This window comes from Littorina saxatilis, linkage group LG8 (assembly GCF_037325665.1).
Source record: "Littorina saxatilis isolate snail1 linkage group LG8, US_GU_Lsax_2.0, whole genome shotgun sequence".
Lineage (NCBI taxonomy): Eukaryota > Metazoa > Mollusca > Gastropoda > Littorinimorpha > Littorinidae > Littorina > Littorina saxatilis.
This window is the reverse complement of record NC_090252.1, coordinates 38,583,848-38,608,693: the sequence shown is the minus strand read 5'-3', so window position 1 is coordinate 38,608,693 and position 24,846 is coordinate 38,583,848. Positions and strand designations below refer to the sequence as shown.

The 24,846-nt window shown below is 39.6% G+C and overlaps 2 protein-coding genes and 2 long non-coding RNA genes across 5 annotated transcripts; 2 read left to right on the top strand and 2 right to left on the bottom strand.

The window, feature by feature from the left end:
- Nucleotides 1-12,224: 12,224 nt before the first annotated feature.
- On the bottom strand, nt 12,225-14,631 carry LOC138973480 (uncharacterized). Its single transcript, XR_011458035.1, has 3 exons — nt 14,492-14,631; nt 13,847-13,944; nt 12,225-12,914 (listed from the first exon to the last, which is right to left on the bottom strand). It is a non-coding gene; the product is annotated as an uncharacterized lncRNA (long non-coding RNA).
- LOC138973479 (uncharacterized) lies at nt 14,511-16,640 on the top strand. Its single transcript, XR_011458034.1, has 2 exons — nt 14,511-14,924; nt 15,436-16,640. It is a non-coding gene; the product is annotated as an uncharacterized lncRNA (long non-coding RNA).
- Nucleotides 16,641-17,906: 1,266 nt separating this feature from the next.
- Nucleotides 17,907-20,010, top strand: LOC138973478 (uncharacterized). Its single transcript, XM_070346194.1, has 2 exons — nt 17,907-18,194; nt 18,662-20,010. Exons 1-2 carry the CDS (start codon nt 18,098-18,100, stop codon nt 19,120-19,122), a joined length of 558 nt encoding a protein of 185 aa, XP_070202295.1. The 5' UTR covers nt 17,907-18,097; the 3' UTR covers nt 19,123-20,010.
- Nucleotides 20,011-20,704: 694 nt separating this feature from the next.
- On the bottom strand, nt 20,705-24,743 carry LOC138973476 (uncharacterized). 2 transcript variants are annotated; one of them, XM_070346193.1, is made up of 4 exons: nt 24,215-24,743; nt 22,812-22,940; nt 22,489-22,647; nt 20,705-21,738 (listed from the first exon to the last, which is right to left on the bottom strand). In XM_070346193.1, the coding sequence occupies exons 1-3, from the start codon at nt 24,381-24,383 to the stop codon at nt 22,499-22,501; spliced, it is 447 nt and encodes a 148-aa protein (XP_070202294.1). In that variant the 5' UTR covers nt 24,384-24,743; the 3' UTR covers nt 20,705-21,738; nt 22,489-22,498. The 2 variants fall into 2 exon arrangements, with proteins under 2 accessions (XP_070202294.1, XP_070202293.1); XM_070346192.1 differs by having other exon boundaries at nt 20,705-22,647; nt 24,215-24,739.
- Nucleotides 24,744-24,846: the final 103 nt, after the last annotated feature.

Here is a 24,846-nt window from a genome sequence, read left to right as displayed (position 1 = left end):
CTTCATGTCTCACCCAGTCACATTATTCTGACACCGGACCAACCAGTCCTAGCACATAATGCCAGACGCCAGGCGGAGCAGCCACTAGATTGCCAATTTTAAAGTCTTAGGTATGACCCGGCCGGGGTTCGAACCCACGACCTCCCGATCACGGGGCGTACGCCTTACCACTAGGCCAACTGTACACATTGTATGCGTGCCAGTAACACCGTAATGCAGGTATGTGGGCATAGTATCATAGTTCTCTCAAAGCATAAACAAAATGCATAAACTCATAAATCGGGCTTTCTTGGCTGTGGATGCATTCACTCTTAATGTATCATTAGGTACACTGTCCATTGTCTGTGTATCAATTTCTGCAGTCGATTATCCACTAGTGTATATAATTATCAGATGTGTTCTCGTCGATATCGGATACCAATTCGATATAGGGAAGCAATTGTATAAAGCCTAAGCCTTTTTTCACAGTCATCTAATCTGTGTGTCTTTCCACGTGTAACGGGAAATCCCGATCTGAGTTGTGTACATTCAGTGGAATTCAGCAAAAGGGTGTGTGTTTTTGTAGCCACCGGCTATTTATAGCCCGGCTGTACTGGGTGTGCGAAAAAAGGTCGAGGATTACAATGTCGAGGCACAAAAGGTCGAGGACATTTGGTCAAGAGTCAAAAGGTCGAAGGTGACAAAAAGTCAACAGCAAAACGTCTAAGGGACAAAAGGTCGAGGATTGAAAAAGGTCGAGGATTAAAATAAAGGTCGAGGATTTAAAAACTGTCGAAGTTTGAAAATGTCGAAATAATTTTCTGTTCCCGTGTGTGTTAAATTCAATTTTTTGATTGCTTGAAGAAAACGATGCTTTATGTACCTATTGTGCATTTTATACATGTTGTGTTTTTTTTAGTTATTTAGAACAGTGTTCGTACTAACAGTGCCTTGAGTGACAGGCGTTTGTTTGTGTTCATGGACCCACGGCTTTGTCGGTAAATGAAGCGTAGTGTTGTCAACGGTGAACACAGCTCGATACTCAACAGATTTTTTGGTGAAACAAGTCACTGATACGCTAAAAGTTTGAGTTGTTTTCGTTTCTTTTTGTTCCATATTTAAACGAAGAGAAAGTTACACTCGGACAGGGAAACAGACACAAAATGGAGTTCTGCAAATCACAGAAAATACAATCGAATAGGCACTCGAAGCAGAATTTTTTTTTAAAGAATGGACCCTGAAAATGAAATCAAAATTCTTAATCCTCGACCTTTGTTCAATCCTCGACCATTTTCAATCCTCGACCTTTTTGTCCCTTAGACGTTTTGCTGTTGACCTTTTGTCACCCTCGACCTTTTGTCGCACTCGACCTTTTGACTCTTGACCAAATGTCCTTGACCTTTTGTGCCTCGACCTTTTGATCCTCGACGTTTAGGCTCTCACCCGGCTATACTTAGGTTTCGCTCTTGTGGTTGTTTGGTTGTCTAGTTGATTGTCCAGTTGAAGAATGGGGACTGTATCTCTGGTAGTCTGGGGTCACTTGAGTTCAAATATGGCGAGTAGCTTGGAATTGTGGGGCCAAGGGTTTTTGTCCGGTAGATTTTGAGGGTACCTTTATTTGAACGGCGCTCGATCACGTGATTCCTGTAAATGATATCTGTAATCTAAAAGGTGATCCAGATAGTCCAGTAAACGGCCTTAACTGGCATAGAAAGTTTGAACTAAGTGACACGGGAATTAAGTCTTTAATGTGAGTGCGAAATGTGTCGCAATAATTGTTTGGCGAAGTTTATTATGAAACAGAACAAACAAGTTTCGATGACTGGACACACATATACAATTTACTAATCGTCGTGTTTTACTGTCACAATGTAATTCTTGTTGTGATCACGTTACTGTGTTTCATTGTGAAATTGTCTCAGGGAAATTATTTAACGAATATATTTTTTTTGGCAGCAGTTATTTGCATGGCCTTAAGGTTAACAAACGCATTTCACGACTTTGCAGGCTTGCAAGGCTCAAGGACGAGGTTGATAACCGTGATGTGTTTGAGACGTTTTTTCATTGTCTTCATATGTACTGCTACGCTGGGATTTCAGCACTGCAATGGATCTTGTGAGCATCAGAACTTCTGTTCAGGGTTGGGAGGGGGTCGGGGGGAGGGGTTAAAGGCAATGGGCAAGAGTCCGCTGAATTGACGATGTTCGGAAATTACTAAGGATTTTTAAGCAGCGAGGCAGAGTAAGATCTTTTTTTACTGACCTAAGCTTTTTTCAAAGCGAGGCGAAGCAACTAGCAGGAAACTGACCGGCTTTAACCTGCGATCGCGAAAGACAACTAAGTCTGATATGTATGTTATGCAGCGTGCGCTTTATATGATACCATTTTCTATCGAAAATATACTCATCGGATTTCACTTATCATTGCAGCAATAGTTGCTGGCCCGCGGGGATCGCTGACAACGTGTTTAGTCCCAGGTCACCTGGGTTTGGCTCGAGGTTACGTGAGTTTAGGAAAACACACATGCTTTGCAATCAATCCCAGTGACCGGCAAGCAGTCGGCGGCGAAGCGTGGTTCCGATGTGCATATATTGGAATAAATGGTTATAATATCGAGCGCACACTGCATAACATAAAGTTTAGCGTTAGTTGTACGTCGCGATCGCATGTTAAAGTCGGCAAGTAGCTTGCTAGTAGCTTCGCCTCGCTTTGGTCAGTAAAAGGGGCTTGTACTCTGCCACACAGCTTACACATTTTGACAGATTAATTTCCGGAAAATGCCTATTGGACGCTTTTCAAAATAAGGCCTATGCTTTAAGGATGGACATGTTATTTAGTATACTGCGTGTATTCTCATTCTCTGATTGTATGTCCGGCAAAACCAAATAGGTTGAAGAGACGTTTAAAGATTTTTTTTTTCAAATTCGGAAATCAATTTAAAAGTATGAGGTTTGCTCCTGAGTGGTAGCCACACAAACATAATTTTCTGTTGCTGGTTTTTGGCTCACGAAGTGTAGCCTATGCGATGCTAACTTTTGTCTGTCTGTGCGTGCGTATGTATGTATGTATGTATGTATGTCTGTGGTAGAAACTTTAACATTTGAAGACGTCATATTACATTGACGTCACATTATGACGTACGAGGGTTAGACGTCACGCGATGGAATTACTGAAAGTCTCGGTGATTGTTATTTTGAGCGGGCCGAGACTATTTGGCAGTCGTGTCCATGTAAGTAGGCTACGACAGATCTAGATCTAGTGTCTCGCTTTCTTGCACAGTTTCACCTATGCTCTTTCTGTGTGTGTGTGTGTGTGTGTGTGTGTGTGTGTGTGTGTGTGCGTGCGTGTGTGTGTGTACTGTGTGTGTGTACTGTGTGTGTGTGTGTACTGTGTGTGTGTGTGTGTGTGACGGAGTGATTGAGTTTGTGTTACTGTTTGTCGATTTCTTACGTGAGCCTTGAAGGCTTCGCCTCTTGTTTGTTATGGCGTTGCATTCACAAACATCATCAGACAATAGATTAGTTGAAACAGCAAGTACAGAGAGTCTGGGGGTTCAACTTGAATGAGTGTGGCCTCTCCTCAGTAACAACCCTCCTTCTTTTGAGGCATTCTCCGAAGTTGTATAATATTCCTCAAAATGTGTAAACATCAAATCACTTGACCTACATATTTGAAATTGTGTGCAAATATCATCCTATATCTCAGGATAATGCAACTCAAATACGAAGTAGTTTGCCTGGTATATGTGGGAGTTATTAGCATTTTAGAGGGTGGTATTTGTTGGGTCACCCTGTGTTATTCTGCGAGGTACAAGTTATAACATGATAATCGGAAGGTAAGAACTAAGGAAGAAGGGTGTTGTATTTAGTGAGCATGAGATGGTAGATCCACAGGAAGAATTTCTAAGGGACGTTGAATGAAAATTGTTTTTTTTGGGGGGGGGTGTCAGTCTCGTTGTTTCAAAGGTTGATTGTGTGCTTCTCTTTTGCATGTTCAGTTGCACAGTGTGTAGTGCAGTTGTCCATTTTTCAGGCGCAGTGTTCCTTTTTTTTTTTTTTTTTTTTTTTTTTTTTTAAAATTTGCCAAGCACATCATTGTGGGGCTTTTAATCAAAAAATTCAAGCATCCGTCAATAACGTATCAACATTCATCCTTCAATATTTACACAATGCTGAAATATCTCAACGCTAATTCATATCCTAACATCACATTTATATCAATAGGCCTACCATATCTGTACTTACTGATACACATTTTTGAAATGAGCAAAATATGATTAATAATTTTGTTTGTGGGGGTTTGCACTTCTGGAGAATAACCAAACAATACATCTTTTTCTGTTAATATAATATTTTCTCCCGTATTAACAAATATACATCTTCTAACACTTTCCCAAAACAATTTCATTTTGCTACATTTCCAAAAGAAGTGTTCAATATAATCCATTTCATTACAAAGACTACATAAACTATTTTCTTTTAACTTCATTTTATGCAATAAAATATTTGTTGGATAAATATTATGTAAAATTTTCCATTGGAGTAACTTTAATCTTTCTTCGCTTGTACATGCACTTGCCAGGACCCAATACTTTTCGTCAATGGAAATGTTATATTTGTGGGACCAAAATTTTACAGAGCAGGGTTCACTGGCTTTGGATTGCGTTAATATCGCACGAAATTTCTTCGGGGAAGGGTTATTTAGCACGCCCTGAAAACAGGTCGCAGGAGGCTCGTCACCCGCGTCTTCTTTAACTGTGTTGTCTCGCAGTGCTCGCGCGCAGAGGGCCGTGTGCAAAGCGTTGTACTCAAACAGCCTTGTGGCACTATATCCGACAATGGCACAAATATGTTCAAATGACACAATATTTTCGTCTATCCATACATCACGTACACAATTCACACCGGCTTCAATCCATTTATCAAAACACAACACATTCTTTCTAAAAATAATATCTGCATTATTCCACAAACATTGATCAAAAATACTTTCTTTTTGAACAGGAAATAAATATCTGTTCTCAATCCATATTTTTAAAACTTGTTGCCAAAATTTTGATTTAACTCTGGTCAGACCAATAAACTGTTTCGGTTTGGCAGTTGATTTAAAGCAACACAGCTGGCTTCCAAGAACCTCAAAATAATGTCTTGGAATCAATTGCCAATTTGCAAAATCTGTTTGTTGTAACCTGGCTGCCCAACATAACAAAAAGGATGTCTGCATATCATGCATATTTATCATGTTAATACCGCCTATTTCTATTTTATTACATACAACTGTTCGTTTCACCTTTTCAAAAGCTTTACTATTTGAGTACTTCCGTTTCCACAAAAATTTAAAAAGGATAGTATTTAATCTATTTAGCACTTTTGTCGGTGCAGAGAGTGCCTGCAAAACATATACAAACTGGGATATCAAAAAAGTTTTAATTATACACAATTTACCACTAATGCTTAAATTCCGTTTTGACCACATTCCAACAATTCTTTCAATTCTATCAAACCGTACTGACCAATTCTCTTCAATGTCAGAAGCACCGATATCGTTTCTAAATATTATACCCAAAATTTTTAACTGTTTTTTCCATCTTATATTACAGTATTGCTCAAGACTGTTCTTCATGGATCCTAGCCACATTGCCTCTGTTTTATTTTCATTCAGATGTAAATTTGAAATACATGAAAACTGCTTTACTATTAACAGTACTTGTTGGAGATCGTGTTTATCTTTAAGGAACATTGTTACGTCGTCTGCATACATTGCCAATTTTAAAATATATTCCAAATTGGTTTTTGAATGAAATGACGGGAATTTTAAGCCTTTTATATTTGGGTCACTGCGTATCTTAATGGCTAAAAGTTCTAGGCCAAGGACAAAGGCCATCGGTGAAAAATTACATCCCTGACGAATTCCGGTTAATACGTCGAATTCCTCAGAGATCCATCCCATGTAATTGATGCAACTTGTGGTATTATTCGTTAACATTTTTACGGAATTCAAAAAGTTATCACCGAAACCAAATTTTCTAAATGCCCAATACATATAATCTTTGGAAATTGAGTCAAAAGCACGTGAAAAGTCAAGGGCAAGTAAAATGCCTGGTTCATTTTTCTGATTCATAAAATCTGTTACGTCATCAATCAATCGAATAACATCGCTTGATTGTCTCCCTTTAATAAAACCGACTTGATCTTCTGAAATAATATCAGTAATGACAGATGCAAGACGAATTGCTAAACACTTTGCAAATATTTTATAGTCAGTATTTGTTAGCGAAATTGGTCTCCAATTAATTAGGCTGTCCCGTGGTAAATCTTTTCCTTTGTGGAGTAAGGAAATAACTGCTCTTTTTTGTGTTGTCGACATCTCACCGACTTGAAAGGATGTTTGTAAAGAATAGAAAACCATCGTCTTTAGGCTCGGCCAAAAAAACTTCACGAAACTAGCTGTAAGCCCGTCCAAACCTGGCGATGATCCGTTCCTCAATAACTGTAATGCTCTGCCAATTTCGTCAATAGTAAATTCACGGTCCATGTCAACTTTCTGTTCTTGTGTTAACTGTGGAATATTTAATCCATCAACTTCACGTTCAGCTTTATTTTCGTCAAAATCAATATTTTTTCCAAATACATCGTGGTAAAATTTTGTTTGCTCTTTCATTATTTCTTCTTGTGATGTAATCATATTCCCGGAATCATCCATTAATTTGTCCATTATCTTAACGTTTGCTCTTATCTTTTCAAGATTCAGGAAGTAGCGAGTGTTTTTCTCACCCTGTTCAATAAATCTTTCTCGCGATCTTACTTGTGCACTCTTTGCTTCTTGAATATTGAATATTTCAAGTTTGTGCTTTAAATTTTCTCTTTGTGTTAACAAATCCTGATTTTTTGTATCAATTGACAATTTCTTATCTGTTTCGTTAAGTTGCTTTTGCAACATAGATTTATTATCATTGTTTTGCTTATGTTTATTTTTACTAAATCGTATGCAGAATTCCCTTATCTGAATTTTACAGAAATCCCATTTGTCGTGGGGGTTGTCCTCGAAATGATCATTCATATACTGTTCCAAAAACACATTCATTTTGTCAACAAACTCAGAATCACGCAAAAGGCTGTCATTAAATTTCCAATACGAAGGACCTCTTACTATATGTGTTAAATTATAATACATAATTACCATTCTGTGGTCGGTTTGTGCAACTGATTGTATTTTACAATTATTAGAACGGTTCAATACAGCATCACATGCTAAAATATAATCGAGTCTCCTCGCAATAAAAGGTGTCTTGCGAGACCACGTAAACTCTTTATCTTCTGCATGAAACAAACGCCATACATCATTCAAACCTTGTTCATTCAATAAACTCTTAAAATTGTTTACGTCTATTTCACAATGTTTTCCTCCACTTATAATGTCCAAATTATTGTCCAACACACAATTAAAATCTCCGCAAACTATTTTTCTAACATCGTTTTTTTCATTCATATAATTCATGAGAAACTTATAAAATGATCTTCTTTCATTGACAGTTGTGGGACTGTAAACATTGATAATATACAGAATTTCATCATCCAAGTGAACCTTAAGTTCCTGTACTCTTTTAGATTTCTCAACACACTTAACATCATACGGAAAATTCTTTCGGACCAAAATCATTTGGCCCAGGCTGTGGTTCGTTGCAGATGAATAAAATAATTTCCCTCCCCATTCTCTTTCCCATTGATCAACATCTGCCTCTGTAACATACGTCTCTTGTAAACAAATTATATCAAATTGTTGTTTTCTCAAATTGTAAAAAAATGCTTTCCGTTTTGCTCTATTTCGCAAACCGTGGATGTTTACTGTAGAAATCGATAAGGCCGCCATGGCTAAAAATAACTTACATTATACTTGAATCGTGTGTCGTGCTCGAAAGTCCGTGGGGCATAGCGAGGTCAGAGGCCGAACAGTTCTACATGATGCACGGGGCAGTGTCATCCCCACACACTATCATCCGTGTTATGGTCTCTATCAAGGTCACAGCCAAGTGTGACGTCATGTGCGGTGTTGTCTAGGCGTGTTATTTTCGCTGAAACGTTTTCCATACCTGGGGACACGCGGTTTCTCTTGCCAGGGGTCATGGACCTTGACCTCGGAAAAAGTAAGGTGGACTGGTGTGTACGCGGCCTGCTGGTGCGTGCGTAACCTGTCGGGGGGTGCTGTAGGGGTGTCAGGGGAATGGCGGCAGGTGCGTCGCTGGAGTTCTCTGTGGTGTTGTTGTGGTTGAGAGCTCCGTCGTTCTCGTCAGGGGACTTGTTGGATGCTTGGGTAGTCCCCGCGGCTGGAACAGTACTGTGCAGTGTGGCCCCTTCTCCCTCATCCTCGCTGAGCGGTGTGCACGTGGGGTCTCCCCGTTTGTGACCGGGTTTCCCACATTCCAGGCACACTACGTCATTGTGACACTGGGCAGAGGTGTGTCCGGCCCGCAGGCATCGTCCACATGGAGCCTGTTGTTGTTGCTGTTTCTTAGCGGCCTTCTGCTCGAAGTGGAACACTGATGCGGTGAATGTGCCGATGGGGATTCTATCTGGAAACGGCTTGTCGGGTACCTCGACATAGATGAAGCGTCTACCAGTTATCCAGCGGGTGAGTCCTCCGTTTTCATCTCTGGCCCTTTCCATGAAGAGGTCGGAACGGGGTTTCCCTCCGAGTTTTTGAATCACTGCCGTGATGTCTTTATTATTGAACGATATTGGGATGTTCCCTATCGTGACTTTTGTCGTTTTCACCTCTCTCTCCCCATCTCTCGTCATCACTACAAACGGGTTTCTGTCACACGGGGTGACCGTCACTCCGCGTAACGTAAACCCAGAGAGCAGTAGTTTCATTCGGGCGTCATTGGTTTTCGGGTAGATCCGCCATAGGCCGCCGATCTTTTGTGCGCCTAGTATGGTGTCATGGCCGCTCTTTTTCTCACATGCAGAGCATAGTTCGTTCACTGAGTAAAGTCTTTCACTGGAGGGTAAATATCTGTGCTGCACAAACACCGGCAGCACCCCTGGTGGGTGTGAAGCGGCCATCTTGAATTTGCCGGTCTGGATAGTCAAGTTCGAAAAATCGAAAAATATCCCACAATACCTGAAACAAGAGGTCCAGAGACAACCTTGAACGATTCCTTGGCTGCCAAAGACAAAACAAACAGGTGGAAGCTGGCACTGTAGGCTGGTAGATAACCAAAATCCTCAAAAAAGTCGCAGCTCCCACGAACGGCTGCCTGACGTCAGGAGCCTCGTCTTCGTCGTGTTCCTGTTTGGGTGCGGGTTGGAGGATGTCAGTGGAGCACTTAATACAACACTGAATGTTACTGTGCAAAACAGTTGCATTGATAAGAACAGTTCAGTTAAATCTGTCACATTTGAGAGTAAATCCCAGCCGGACGAACTATTTGAAACAGTTTGCCAGGTATTGCATGACACAGACACATCCTGTTATCCCTCATCGGATTGCACATGTGACCCACAGTCAATGCAATACTTCATTACAATGCCAGCCGACTTCGCTCAGTCCCAGCAGTGGAAGCTCAATGGAAAACTGACGAACGGAGAGAACATTAAAGAACTGTTAATTGAGATAAGCAAGGGGTGTGAGTGTATTCAAACAACGTACTTTGATTTAAGAGTGTTGATATGTAAGAAAAAATGAAGCCCACTGAACATCAAGAACAACAACAACAACAACAACAACAACAAAACCACAAAAACAACAAAACCACTACACCCCCATCCCCAACACAAAACACAATACTGAAAAGCACCAAACATAAATGATTATCACAGAGGCTTTGGAACATTCCTCTTCTCCAGATAATTAACGCTGTTTTATATGTCTTCAGTAATATATTACCATATATTTCACAATGTTCATGCACATTATAGCGCAGAAGGGGAACATGTAATATGTGAGAGGAGAGAGGGTTTTTCTTTGTATGAAGGGTTGTGGACTTAATATTGACTTTGTTCATTTTAGACTGCACTGCCACACACTCAGGCGTAGATGAAAAGGCAAGCACAATTCGTACTAGAATCGTGGAATCTGACACGACAGACAGATCAGTTGGTATGTATAGCTTTGTTCTATTTGAGGTAGCTAGCTATTTGATTGTTCGTATAATATTTGCAACACGTTAGTTCCGGGGCTTTAACTTTTCGGTAAATCACTTTCTGGCAAGCAGACGAATAGCATTTTCAAATAAAGTAATTTTAAGAGAGCATTTTATTTAGGTCTTCATACAAACTTCTACATTTTATTGCAAACCCTTCCCTCTACCAAGAACAATACACCACTGGGTAGCCGGGTAACCTGGAATTATTTCAGGCCTTACAAATCTATTGTTCTACCGGTAAAAAAAACAACACACACATACAAACTAGGCACATGCGTTTAAGTGCAGATCTGTGTGATGATGACATTTATTGTAAAACCAGTTATATGGCTGGAAGGGCCATTTATTCCCTCTGCTATTTGACCCAACAAATGATAAAGGTGTGGATTTTGGAAAATCGAAAATTACCATGTCTTGTGTAACCTTTCGTTTCTCTGCAGAAGCATCAACAACCCAAACGAGCATTGTTCTCATCACAGACCAAACCTCGACGCAGAATTTGCAGTTCTTTCTTATTGGTGCCTTGGGATGCGTCCTAGTACTTGTCATTATTCTGTACATTGCCTTTGGTATTTTTGTAAAACGAAGAGGTAGGTTTACGCCTTGCATGCCATTTGGAATGTATTTGTTTCTTATTATATTTTTATTGCTAAATTATTTCCCAGTCAGCACACGATATCGGGTCGATATCGGTCCGATATCGGATTTGACCGGATATCTCGGACCAAGATATCCGATATCGGTCCGATATCGGTCCGATATTGGATTCCAAGTTTGCTCATCAGATTAACGTTAAATTAATGTTAACTTTTTACGTTAATTAAGTTAACATTAATTTAATGTTAATCTGATGAGCAAACTTGGAATCCGATATCGGACCGATATCGGACCGATATCGGATTTCAAGTTTGCTCATCAGATTAACATTAAATTAATGTTAACTTTTTACGTTAATTAAGTTAACATTAATTTAATGTTAATCTGATGAGCAAACTTGGAATCCGATATCGGACCGATATCGGACCGATATCGGATTCCAAGTTTGCTCATCAGATTAACATTAAATTAATGTTAACTTTTTACTTTAATTAAGTTAACATTAATTCAATGTTAATCTGATGAGCAAACTTGGAATCCGATATCGGACCGATATCGGACCGATATCGGATATAACGTTAAATTAAAGTTAATTTTGTTTACGGCTAATGTCAGTTTTACCAAATAAAAAGCATAATATAATGGTTAGATTAACGTTATTTAAACATGTGTTTTTTTACGTTGAGTGCGAAAATAAAAAAAACCAAAATAAAACTATAATTAAATTTTTTATTGAGATTTTTTTTTTTCCTCAGACCAAGATATTCTGATATCGGTCCGATATTGGATTCCAAGTTTTCACATCATCGCCAATACAATCCCATCCATCACACCAATATTGGCACGATATCAGACCAATATCGGATACGATATCGGGTCGATATCGGACCGATATTGGATTCCGACATTGGGCCAATAAAGTTGACGTTAATTTAACGTTAATCTGATGAGCAAACTTGGAATCCAATATCCGACCGATATCAGGCAGATATCGGATATCTTGGTCCGAGATATCCAGCCAGCACCCCGATATCGGACCGATATCGGACCGATATCGGGATACGATATCGGGTCGATAGACCAAGATATCCCATATCTGCCCGATATCGGTCCGATATTGGATTCCAAGTTTGCTCATGAGATAAACGTTTAGTTTTTACGTTAATTTAACGTTAAATTAACATTAAATTAACGTTCATTAAAACAAAACCATAATATAAAGTTGAATTAAAGTTAATTTTCGTTTACGGCTAATGTCAATTTTACCAAATAAAAAGCACAATATAATGGTTAGATTCAAGTTATTCGAACGTTTGTTTTTTATGTTGAGTGCAAACATAAAAAGAACCACACATAAAAACGGTCATACACGTAAAATTCCACTCGTGCAAAAACACGAGTGTACGTGGGAGTTTCATCCCACGAATCCAGAAGAAGAAGAAGAAGGAAGTGTGCATGCTAACATGAAACAAAACAAAAGACAAATAAATAAAACCATTAGAAATATGTTGTGAGAATATGTTCTAAACATTTATTCATCATTTCCATGATATATATACTGTACATTTAAAAAAACACACACCATAAAACCATGATAAAAATGTCGGAAGTTGAATCAGTTCTAAAGTTTCTGGAAGTGAGTTTGGATACATGTATCCCACTTTTAGGTTCTGTACCTAGAAATTTACCAATTCTATTCCATCTTTTGGGTTTAAAAAAAATAGTCTTCGCACAGCTAGGTATCTTGTACATGTATCCGAATGATGCCAGAGACACAAGGAAAGATGAGGTTATTTGCAACACCACCAGCAGAGGAAGAAGTCATTCACTTTGCAGCAGCAGATAAAAAGAATTGTTGAATTTGAAGCAGGAGCAGACACAGAAGTTGTTGAATTTGTAGCGTCATCTGCAGACAAAGAAGTTGTTGAATTTGCAGCAGACGATATACTTGTTAAACCTGCAGCAGCAAACGAAGAAATCATTCACTTTGCAGCAGCACCAGACAACAAGAATTGTTGAATTCGAAGCAGGAGCAGACAGAGAAGTTGTTAATGTTGAGTTTGCAGCAGACGATATATATATACTTGTTAAATCTGCAGCACCAGCCTTGGAAAAAGTTGTTGATACAACCAGTGCAGACGATGGCATGTCTGCAATAGGAGACTTTGAAGATCTGCTCCAAATGCTATGACATCTGCAAAGACAGAGAATGCAACAATCTTAAAACATAAAGAATTCAGTGTGATTTGAGAACTTCAGTGTAAACACTATAATTATGTCTTCTTTGTTAATGCTCTTTGCAAAATATAGAACTGAAGGTAAATAAGGTTTACATTGTCTTTGCATTATGCCAATATTTGTTGAATTTACTTGTGTGTATATATATACAGTATTGGCGTTAACCGGTAATTACCGGTATTTTACTGGTTGAAATGAGAAAATACTGGAAAATAATTGGCTGCCGGTATAACCTACCGGTTGATGTTTAGAACTACCGGTTTTTTTCGCTGGTAAAACAACAAAACCAGTACTCTGAGTTGGACTCTTACTGGTTCCAATGACCAGCCTACCTTTTTTTTCTGGATAGTTTCCATCATAAAAGTTTGTGTACCAGTTTGAACAAATATTAGCGCCATCACTGTATATATGCTAACTTTGATAGCATTCTTCTGTGTTTGAATGAAATGCTCTTAGTCAATGCTGCCTGGCATGGATAACAACCCCCCCCCCTCCCCCCAACACACACAGAACACCTTCCCGAAGTTTTTTCCAAGACTAAGACTGAGTAAGAGTAAGACAATAATATGTCAATTGGACCTGGACTAAAAATATGTATAGGTCCAGATGTCCCGGCTACAACAAATTGTTCTGTCAGAAGACCTCTTATAGTTCTTTATGTCGAAATTGATGTGATGGTCGACCAGCCAAGATTTAGAACAATGCGTCATAAGCATGTATTAATGACCCCAGACCGAAGCCTGACAACAACACTGCCTTCTCTCATAAATGATTTTCAGTTATAAATATAATATGACTGCTGGAACATTCATCAAGCGTTAACGTGGATTTTACCTGCAAACACACACACACACACACACATACACACACACACACACACACACTTACTTGGCCTCAAAAGCCAGAATGTCACTTGTCAGGGTTGTAACTTGTAGTTTACATCCCTGTGAATGCTTTCTGGTATCCTCATGGTAATTCCTCCCACCCTGCAATGAAAGCATTGATGTGTGAGTTGCATTACAGTAGAGAACAGTGGTCAATCAAAACTTGTTTTAAGTGTCTTTGAAAAGACGATTTTCGAAAATAACTCTCTGAGATCTCTTATAAATGTTACTGTACAGTAATGGATTAGACCAGAAGCTGTGAGATTGAACAAATGTGTGAAAATGTGTGGCAATTATCAGATTGACAGAGAGAAATAAAATATCAGAGAGAGAGAGAGAGAGAGAGACAGACAGACAGACAGACAGACAGACAGGGAGAGAGAAACAGACAGAGAGACTGAAACTGAGAAAGACAGACAGAGCAAGAAACTAGAAAGACAGAAGGCAGGAAAGAAAGAGAAAGAGAGATAAATTCACCTTTCCAATCGTTATGCATGATATTGCTTTGATATTGGTGACTCGTATCAAAAATAAGTCAACAATCACAATGCCAACGGATTCTGAACTTATGAATATGATTATGAATTTACAACACAAGTCACACAGTCAGAACGTTGACCCTGGGCGTTAAATGGAAGAAGAACATTACCTGAAAGTTCCATTTGCCATTCGCTCAGCGTCATAAGATCTGTATTGTGTAGTCCTGATATATGCTGAAGTGCAGCATGTTATCTTATATCAGCAGACACACTGGCTTTGAAGTTGCAGGAGTGTTAAAAACGGTAAAAATACAGTACAAACTTTCTTGAGTTCGATTCGACAGAGAAAAGTCCGAGAGTAATGTCCCTTGGCGATCACGGGAGGTCACTCAGAATTACTTGTCCGGCAGTTACTGAGTAAACAAATGGCGAAATGCGTTGGGAAGATTGAAAACAGGCAGTTGCTAGAGCACTATGTTATACAACATCAGAAACGATCCTGACTGGACAGTCCAATACTAAGACAGAAGGAGGAAGACAGAACTGGACTGGTTTCAAGAGTGTTCCAAACAGTCGATCATCATGCATCACGTAAAACGTTGAGTGAGTATCGCTAGATGCCTATGAACTTGGAAGATAGTTTTGCTAATTATTGAGACTTGATGTATTTTTTTCTCTTGGAATATATGAGACTAAAAAGTGTGTTTGTTTCTTAGGTGTGTGTGTGTGTCACTGTGTGTGTTTGTGTCACTGTGTGTGTTTAGGTGGTTGCTGATTTTCTTTATTGTTGTTGTAAAAATAAAATGGTGATTTTAACTAAGAATCCTTTTATGGTTCTGTTGTGCATAATAAACAGTTTTTATTCTTTCAGATTTATAAAAATACCTCTCTACAAACACACACACACACACACACACACACACACACACACATTGAATGTAGACAAATAAATCTGCCAGTGATGGAAGAAATGGTGAAGAACAAATGAAAGGTGAGGGAGGTTTTGCAGACAGCATGTCTCCTTATGAAAGCACAAACATGTTCATACAATGTCAACATTTTATATGATCATCTTGTTGCGTCATACTCATAACGGTTAATCTTTTTACTGCAGCTGGCCGTGAGGAAGCGCCATATTCAAACCGACAACAAGCAATTCGAACAGGTGCTTGCGAAGTGGTTGACAGGATTGTCGGATCGTCTACATGGTGGGAGGATGTCGAAGATCAACACAGAAAACGAGGACGAGGACTAAGATGAAGATGGTAAATAAAATTAGTGCTAATGTGCTGACAGCCAGCAAGGAACACGCCTCTCGGATTCACTCTCTCTTCATTTTGTGTTATTTTGCCTCTACATGATATAATGCCTCTACATATATATGATATAATGCCTCTGCAAGGATTCCCTAGGCCTACTGTTTTGGAACAAATGCTATGTGCAATTATGTCGGAGAATGGGCTGACATCGTTCAATACCGACTGTTGTGGCGACTGAACAATGGCGATACTGCGTTTTTGATGTTCGACAAAGGCGGCCATGAAAAAATGCGTCGGTGGTGCTACGTTGTGTGTCTCCAACTTTCAATCGCAGCTGACAGTGTCAGATTCAGGCTGTATGGTGCGGAGTGATGTTGTTGCGAGTGACGCTGATAGGCGGAAGGTGACAGACGATGCCAGATATGACGGAGACAAAGAACATCAATGGTCTAACCTAGCTGATATGTTACAGAGGATGAGCGAGGAAAGCACCGTGAGGATAAAAGAGATGGTCTGAACATTTCCCGTTCCCCACCCTTGTGAAGAATTGGAGCGTAACAATCATTTGTTTTGATTATCATGACTGGACAGAACCGTTGCGTGACCAGTCCGTTGTTTGTTGCAAATCGAAAGACTTATTTAGTTATAATTGATTTCATAACTGGTTATCCGTTTGCGACGATTTTCCCGTCTCCTTTGTGTTAATTTGATTCATGCGTTTTGTGAAGTTATTGTTATTTCCTTATTCCAAGGGGGCTATCGCCTTATGGAATTAAATACTTTGACTTTGATGGGTCACATGAATCGTGACACTCCATAATTATTCGGTGGGGACCCATTGGTTAGTGGTCTGCTCTGCAATGCTGTGAGTCATGGGTTCAAGCCCGTCCTTTGGCAGCAGAGTGGATGACATTTCAGTGGATGAGTTATCTTATCACAAGGTCAGTTATTAATTGTATTAACTGTTGAATTTTAATTGATAGTTGTAATTTGTTTATGTTGCATTGGTAACTTATGTGTTTTCAATGATACAGTTGGTTATTAAATTATTCTCATTCTGCCTTTGACTCACTTTCATTTGTACTTGTGTGACAATGTTTATTGACTCACTTTCATTTGTACTTGTGTGACAATGTTTATCAACTACTTCATCTTATCATTTCTGTCTCCTTTTAAATTTTCTTCTGTTCTTGGGCCAGAAATCTAATATTTACGGATTACAGCAAGTTTTAGTGCAGGTCAAAGACGAACAAGTGCGAAAGCAATTGCCAAGCATGAAGCATGTTTTCATTAGTCAAGAAGTAAAGTCAGAGGTTCAAAGATGATCAGATAATTAATGCCAACTATTCGCTGGTTTTGCTTCATCGACTCTGCGGGCAGCTTCCAGGAAACCAAAGTTTTCAGGTTCCGGGGGAAGTATGGTTGCAAAGCTGAAACTTAAAGGAATTGACGGAAGGGCACCACCAGGGCACCATAGAAGGGCACCACCCTTATCGGTTCCCGATATCGGTCCTTTATTGGTTCCCGATGTTAGGCCGATATCAATTCTCTATATCGTACCGATATCGGACCAATATTAGTCCAATGTCGGAATCCGATATCGACCCGATATCGTCCCGATTTGCAATCCGATATCGGTCCGATATCGGGATCCGATATCGGTCCGATATCGGGATCCGATATCAAACTGATATCGACCTGATTTTCAATCTGATATCGGGATCTGATATCGGGATCCGATATCGATTCTCTATATCGTACCGATATCGGACCGATATCGGACCAATGTCGTAATCCGATATCGACCCGGTATCAACCCAATTTGCAATCTGACATCGGGATTTGATATCGCGCCGATATCGGGATCTGATATGAGGCCGATACCGATTCTCTATATCGGACCGATATCGGGTCGATATCGGTCCGATGTCGTAATCCGATATCGGTCCGATATCGACCGGATTTGCAATCCGATATCGGTCCGCTATCGGGATCTGATATCGATTCTCTATATCGGACCAATATCGGACCAATGTCGTAATCCGATATTGACCCGGTATCAACCCAATTTGCAATCTGACATCGGGATTTGATATCGCGCCGATATCGTGATCTGATATGAGGCCGATACCGATTCTCTATATCGGACCGATATCGGGTCGATATCGGGTCGATATTGGTCCGATGTCGTAATCCGATATCGGTCCGATATCGACCCGATTTGCAATCCGATATCGGACCGATATCGGAATCCGATATCGACCCGATATCGTATCCGATATCGGTCCGATATCGGACCGATATCGGGGTGCTGGCTGGGTTATTGGGTATCAGGTTTCGTTGGGTTTTTGTTTTGTATGTGACTGCAAGATTAGCAGCAACCGCAGCATAGTGTCGATCAATAGCATTGCAGTGCAATTGCACGTTTTCTATGCTGAGATCAATTTCAGGCCAGACGTCAAGACTCCCCCTCCTCCTGCCCCTCACACGTTCAGTCGTAGAGCGCCCGACGCCGTCATGTTCCACGTGCAGCCTGCAGGACAGGACCACAGGGACTCCTTCATCAGTGTGCTGGGACATATCTATTCTGAGATCTCTGAAGAGGACAATTTAGGTGAGGAAGAGTTAATTAGTTACTGTTTCTGTTTTGTTTTGCTTTGCCGTGTTTGATTTCAAAATCTGTGCCGTGTTCTGTTTTCCTTGTGACTCAATGGACAAACGTTTGGCTCAGGCCCATTAACTAATGTTCCACGAGCTGTAATCATATATGGGAAGTGAATTAAATGCTGTACTTACAATTTTGGTGAGTATCTTAAAGGAGGTCACCAGAGGATGTGTATCTTATTGAAAAAAGCAAATCCTACAGGTACTGTATATAGTTATTAGAAGTGTATTATGCATGTTTTGTGTGTTTTCTGAAGGTTCTCAACGGTTTTTTACTACATCTCTTTTCGTCAGGATTATCATTGTTGAAGAACTTCTATGGAATTTCTGAATAGACCTCTCTACAACAATTGTATTGTCATACTGGCATTCATGTTAAATGCATTGCTATGTTTTAAAATGCTTTCTATTCTATAGGTACGGGAGACGACGACCTGTCCTCGTTTACCTTGTCGCAAGTGTCAGCTGAAAGTGTTTCTGAAGATAGCCTCCATCCAGCTATAGTTGGCCAGGAAGTAGAAGCAGTGATTGCTGCAGTGCCCTCAATCGAGGGGGCAGCAAACATGAATACCGCTGCTTCAGCGCTTGAACCGCCGTACGAAAACACAATGTCACTTGAGCCACACCTGTCGGAAGATGATCTGCTTCTTGCACAGGAAGCGGGCACTACTGCTGATTCTGCAACGCCTCCACGTTCAGCTGCTATCATGGCCGCTGGATCTAGACCTGATCCACCATATGAAAACCTTCTGCCAGCAACTGACATCACACTGCCTGACGACTATCTGCATCCCGTTGCATCTGCTCTTGAGGTAGCCACAGCATCTGCAGCGAAGGCAATAGCTGCTTCAGAATTAAGATCCGAGCCACTAAAGTGATTCTCATTGCTAAGCCATGCTACAACTGTTTTGATTTAAACCAAGCATCCTCATGTATCATGAATGTTATGCAAGTAAGACAAAGCTGTCTGACAATCACAGAGATGTTTTATTGTACACATCAAGAGACAATTTGTAACGCGAATTGACCCACGATGTATTTTATAAAAGTGTTTCACACTGCACACAATCCAGATAAGAAGCAAAGAAATGAACTCATGCTATCGAAGCATAATGTTGTTAAGACTGTTTGTTCTCTTTTGTTTTGTGTACAAAATGCTCAGTTGTAAATATTGCAGCAAAGGTGAAATCACGTTGTATTGGTTTATCGTGTTTTTTATGTCAATTAAAGGCAGTCACAGATACCATTGTACTGTTAAACATACACCTGTTTCTGTAAATTCTGCTTCCAAACTGCAAAGTGCTTACTTTCTTGCAATCTCTAATGTATTTGCTCGAAGCACCTGCAAATGATATATGTCATACACGCATGTTGAATCATCACCTTTTCTCTTATTTTTCACTCTAGCATCCTACATGTGAACATGCGCACGCTCAAGACTGATTTATGAAACCGAGTTTCGCCAAGGCAGAACATAGTATTATGTATCCGTTTGTTTTTGTTTTTTATTTTTTTAAATGAACTAAGTTGAGCATTTCTTATCTGTCAAATATCTGTCATATGTTTTGTTTCTGTTCTTATGAATACTGTCTAGCTTTTTACTTACTTTATACGTATATAATGTGTTGTTGTGTGTGATGAAGTTGAGATTTTGCACGCAGACATGGTTGCTCTTTATGACTGTATAAATATTTATTCGGGAAAATGTTGACTTGTAATTTGTGTTTTATATTGTTATTATGTGTGAATCCTTTTGTTAAAGCAATATTAGTGGTTATTATGTATTTGATTGTCAGAATCAATAATCAATATATTTGCTTCATACATATACTTCAGATAATAACAAACCAAACAACCAAAAACAAAAAGCAACAAAACACACACACACACACACACACACACACACACACACACACACTGATACTAACAACCAAGCAAAATAGCAAGCAGGTTAGCACGACGGAAATATATGTGTGCTACGATCTCAGCTAGTACTATTTTATTAGGAGACAATGAATCTTGCCAAACGCATTACACTCCACAAGGGCGCACAGATAGGCGAATGAATGAGTAAAACAAGGAAATGTTTCAGTTGCTTGCCAACAAGTGTGAACTGTGTTGACATATGTGTTAATCAAAAGCGGACTTAAAATTAGAAAGATATACAAAAAAATAGCAAAGCCTTCGAAATTAGAAGGATAACCCCCATTAATATTAGCTGAGTGACTCAAGAGGAGGCAGTGAGTCGAAAGGATTTGTGTGCTCGTGTGCAGATTATATTCTTAAATCAACTGTAGTTTTGTAACCTGAGTCCTGGCAAATCTCTCTCTCTCTCTCTCTCTCTCTCTCTCTCTCTCTCTCTCTCTCTGTGTGTGTGTCTGTGTCTGTGTCTCTCTCTCTCTCTCTCTCTGTGTCTCTCTCTCTCTCTCTCTCTCTCTCTCTCTCTCTCTCTCTACATATATCAAAACACAGATCAGTGTAGAAGCGCGTTTAGCGGAACGTCACTTTCTTTAATCGCACACAGCCAGTCAAATAAGTGGACACACCGAGAGACAAATACACACGTACGCACACACTAACACACACAAATGCACACATACACACGCACACATGCACACGCACGCACACACACACACGCACACAAACACACACACACACGCACACACAAACACACACACACACATAAATATAAACATGCACACATACACACACTAACATACACACGGACACACACACACACACACACACACACACACACACACACACACACACACACATCTGGAGACAAACCTCGCTCTCTACTCTTGTTAAAACATTTTGACATTACTTGACTGAATGTAAAATGATAATCTAAAAAAGGACCAGCCAAACATGATTCAAATATCTTAAAAAGTAAATACTTTCATGCACGAGAACAATGATTACTCTAGGAATATGTTCCATAACAAAGAAAAATGTGAACAACAACAAAAACACCAGCAGCTCATGGGATATATATATATAGTATAACATAATTAATTATAGCAAAAACGGACAAGGAATGACACAGAACAATGCAGTAAATATAACCTTTTTAATCATCTAGGTGTGTTTGATAATTAAGACTGTTCAATTCGAAGTGTTTAGTATGTCTGGCGATTGCGTTTTATAGACTGTCGAAATGGTATACTTATATCTTGTGTTTGCCTTATATACACATACATAATTTATAATATGTACATGAATGCTTGATTCTCAATTGCATATAACCTCGTATATCTTTAAGGATAAGGATAAGTTAGTATAGTGAGGTTACCCTAATAGAACTTTGGCTCGCATTTTTCCTGGAGAGAAACGGGCTGCCATAGAAGCTTAACAAAATAATCAATTCAAGCATGGTAAAGATGAGACCGTTAATCCATCGATGCTGATTGGTGTGTAATGTGTCTCCTGGTAGCGCTTCAAACCTATTTTTAGATCGTCGTCACAAGTTAATCATCTGGCTGTGCAAGAGTCTAAGAAAATAAACAATTCATGAGCAAAATTAAACGACAGCTAAAATCAATTAACACTACAGAAACAAATCAAAGCAACACACACACGGAAAAGACATAAAAAAACACAACAACATGGAACACAGTTACAAATTAAAGAGCAACGAGAAAAACAAAGTGAGCTTATTTCAGAAGTACATTACTAAATAAACTTACTGGTACTGCGGGATATAGACCAGAACAACACATGTCTACTATTGTGCAGAAAAAAACTGAGTCATTGGTTGAAAACATACTCATGTGTACAATACATTATAAATACGAACATGAAGCTTTTGTTTGTAACTCACCTGTTAAAAATAAAAAAATAAAGAGACTGCCAACGTTCCAAATTTCAGAATAAAAAAACCCACGAAAGGTAAGTTGTTGGAACGTTTGTTAATGACAAACCCGTACGTTAATTACATCAACAGATATTTCGACCCAGCTGTCTTTCAAATGCACATGCAGACAAACAAACACTAATTAAAAAGAAAAATAATCTTTGAATGAAACGTAATGTTTTGTCAATAACAAACGTTACAATAACTTACCATTCTTGTTTGTTCAAACAACGTTTTCTTTTTACATCATAACGGGTGCAGTGCAATACAATATATGGATAACGGTTTGTGACAATTTAAGTATACTATGATATATGACATCACAAACTGCATCTATGAAATATGAGCGTTATGATTAATTGGCTAACCACAAGAGTACTTTACGCACCAATGGCCAACTACTGCTGTTGTTCCTCTTTCCTCCTTCTTACTTCAGAGGCAGACACATACAGCTGATCGTCCTCAACTTTTTCACTTTGGGGATCGCTTTGTCCATGCAGACCGTTTTGCTCTGTGACAAGACATTCTCTGCCGTCTTGATTAATATCTGGAGAATTATACACACAGATCAACATTTTAAATTCGTCGCATGAAAATACTGTTGGTACTGCATGTCTCGGTTGTTTAATATTTGTTTTGGCAATTACGTATTATCAATAACAGGATCATACATGCTATTTCCGTCTAATTTTGGGCTGTGTCTACACTTACCCTTCGGAAGATATTGCTGTTGTTCTTGCTTCACTCTCCTCACTTCTGCAGCAGGCACATAGAGCGGTGCATCCTCAACGGACGTTCTCTGGGGTCCAGGTTGTCCATCTCGAAAGTCTTGGTCAGTTCCTGCGAGTATTTAAACACAAACAGATGCAGGTTAACAATGCTAAAAATGGATTCATCTATTGTGTGCCCTTTTTGTGCTCCATGCACAGCTTATTGATTGTGGCTCACCACTATATAATTAATATACTTTTTGCAACGAGAGTGGGACTTAAGCTATGTTTAGTCATACTTAACATTAATACAACGACTGTACACTCAGACTTGTTCTTCAAAAATTGGACTCTACAAACATGTCTTAATCTGATAAATAATAATACCGTAAAATCCCTAGCATAAGCCCACCCCCCCTGTGGACAGATTCAGGGCAAAATTGGGGGGTGGGCGTTTGCTAGGGATAGACCCCTTTGCACAAAGTAAGTTTTGTGCTCAACCGTGTAATTGAGTGAATACAAACCCCGAAAGCATGTAAGTTAGGTCGTGTGAGTAGAAGTGAAGGAAAAAAGAAAGAAAAAGGACTTTGAGGCAAAGAAGGCCAACCATGAGAGAGAGAGAGAGAGAGAGAGAGAGAGAGAGAGAGAGAGAGAGAGAGAGAGAGAGAGAGAGAGAGAGAGAGAGAGAGAGAGAGAGAGAGAGAGAGAGAGAGAAAAGGACTGGCTCTTCTGAAAACAACCCGAGCATAGTCATTCATATAAATTTATAAAGTAAAAAGAAAATCGCCAGACCTTTGCAAGGACAAACAATAACAACACAATTCCGGGAAAAAGAAACTTGATGAAATGTCGAAATGTCAACACCAATGAAGCCCTTTCTTTCTGTACAGGGAAGAAATTACACGATCGTCTTTGGAAATGAAACGTTAACTGAACTTGGATTTTGTCTTCAAAAGGCCCAATCTTTCTGAGAAAGAAAAACCCACAAACTTAGGGAAAAAAAAGAGAAGAGAAACTCGAAAAAACATGAACGATGGGTGGGAGTGAGGAGAGGGGACAAAGAATAAGAAAAAAGGAAAGAAACACGAAAAGGTAAAGAAGGGGAAAAAGATGACTTTTAGAACAGTCTGCACAAATCCTAGTGAAAGTGAGCCTATAGTCTCTTTGAAAAAAGCAGGGTGGGCGTTTGCTAGGTAGTTACCCCTGTGCACAACTTTTGGCCCAAAGTGGGGGGTGGGCGTTTGCTAGATGGTGGGCTTATGCTAGGGATTTTACGGTAACACCAGCACTTTCCCGTGACTTTTCCTCTTAAGCGAGGATTTGTTTATCACATCAGACAGCCTCAATATTATATATTTGCTGTAAGATAGAAATAAATCAAGCAAACCCTTATGACTGACTCACCATCCGCCAGTGCATGTTGCTTTTGTCTCATTCTCCTGACGTCAGCAGCGGGAACGTAGAGCTGATCGTTCTCACATATCTCAGGTGTCACTTCAGTGCATTCATCGCAACTTATTCCTTTGCATGCAGTCCCTTCGTCATCTGCATCTGCTTCTACATCTGCACACATTTAGTTCCTGTGAAGTTTTATTAATCGCCCAAATGTTTCAGCAGCTGATTTCTAAATACATCTAAGACTTATGCAGTCATGAACAAGTTTGTTCTTGTTGTTTGTATGTTTGTTTGTTTGCTTGTTTCCCCCCTAAATATACAACGTTTGAAGGAACATATTTAGAATAAAAAGGTTTTCAATTGTTTCTTACATGAACTGAATATGAATATAAAATGACTATCACACTCATTTGCGTTGTGAAATATATAACATGTGACCAGAGCCTTTGCATGTCTTACAATTTGTGTCTGGCATTGAACACACGCACGCACGCAAGAAAGCACATACACACTTACACACACACACACACACACACACACACACACACACACACACACAAACACGCACGTACGCACTCACGCACGCACGCACGCACGCACGCACACACACACACCAGGGTTCGACACTAGCGGGGGCGGGG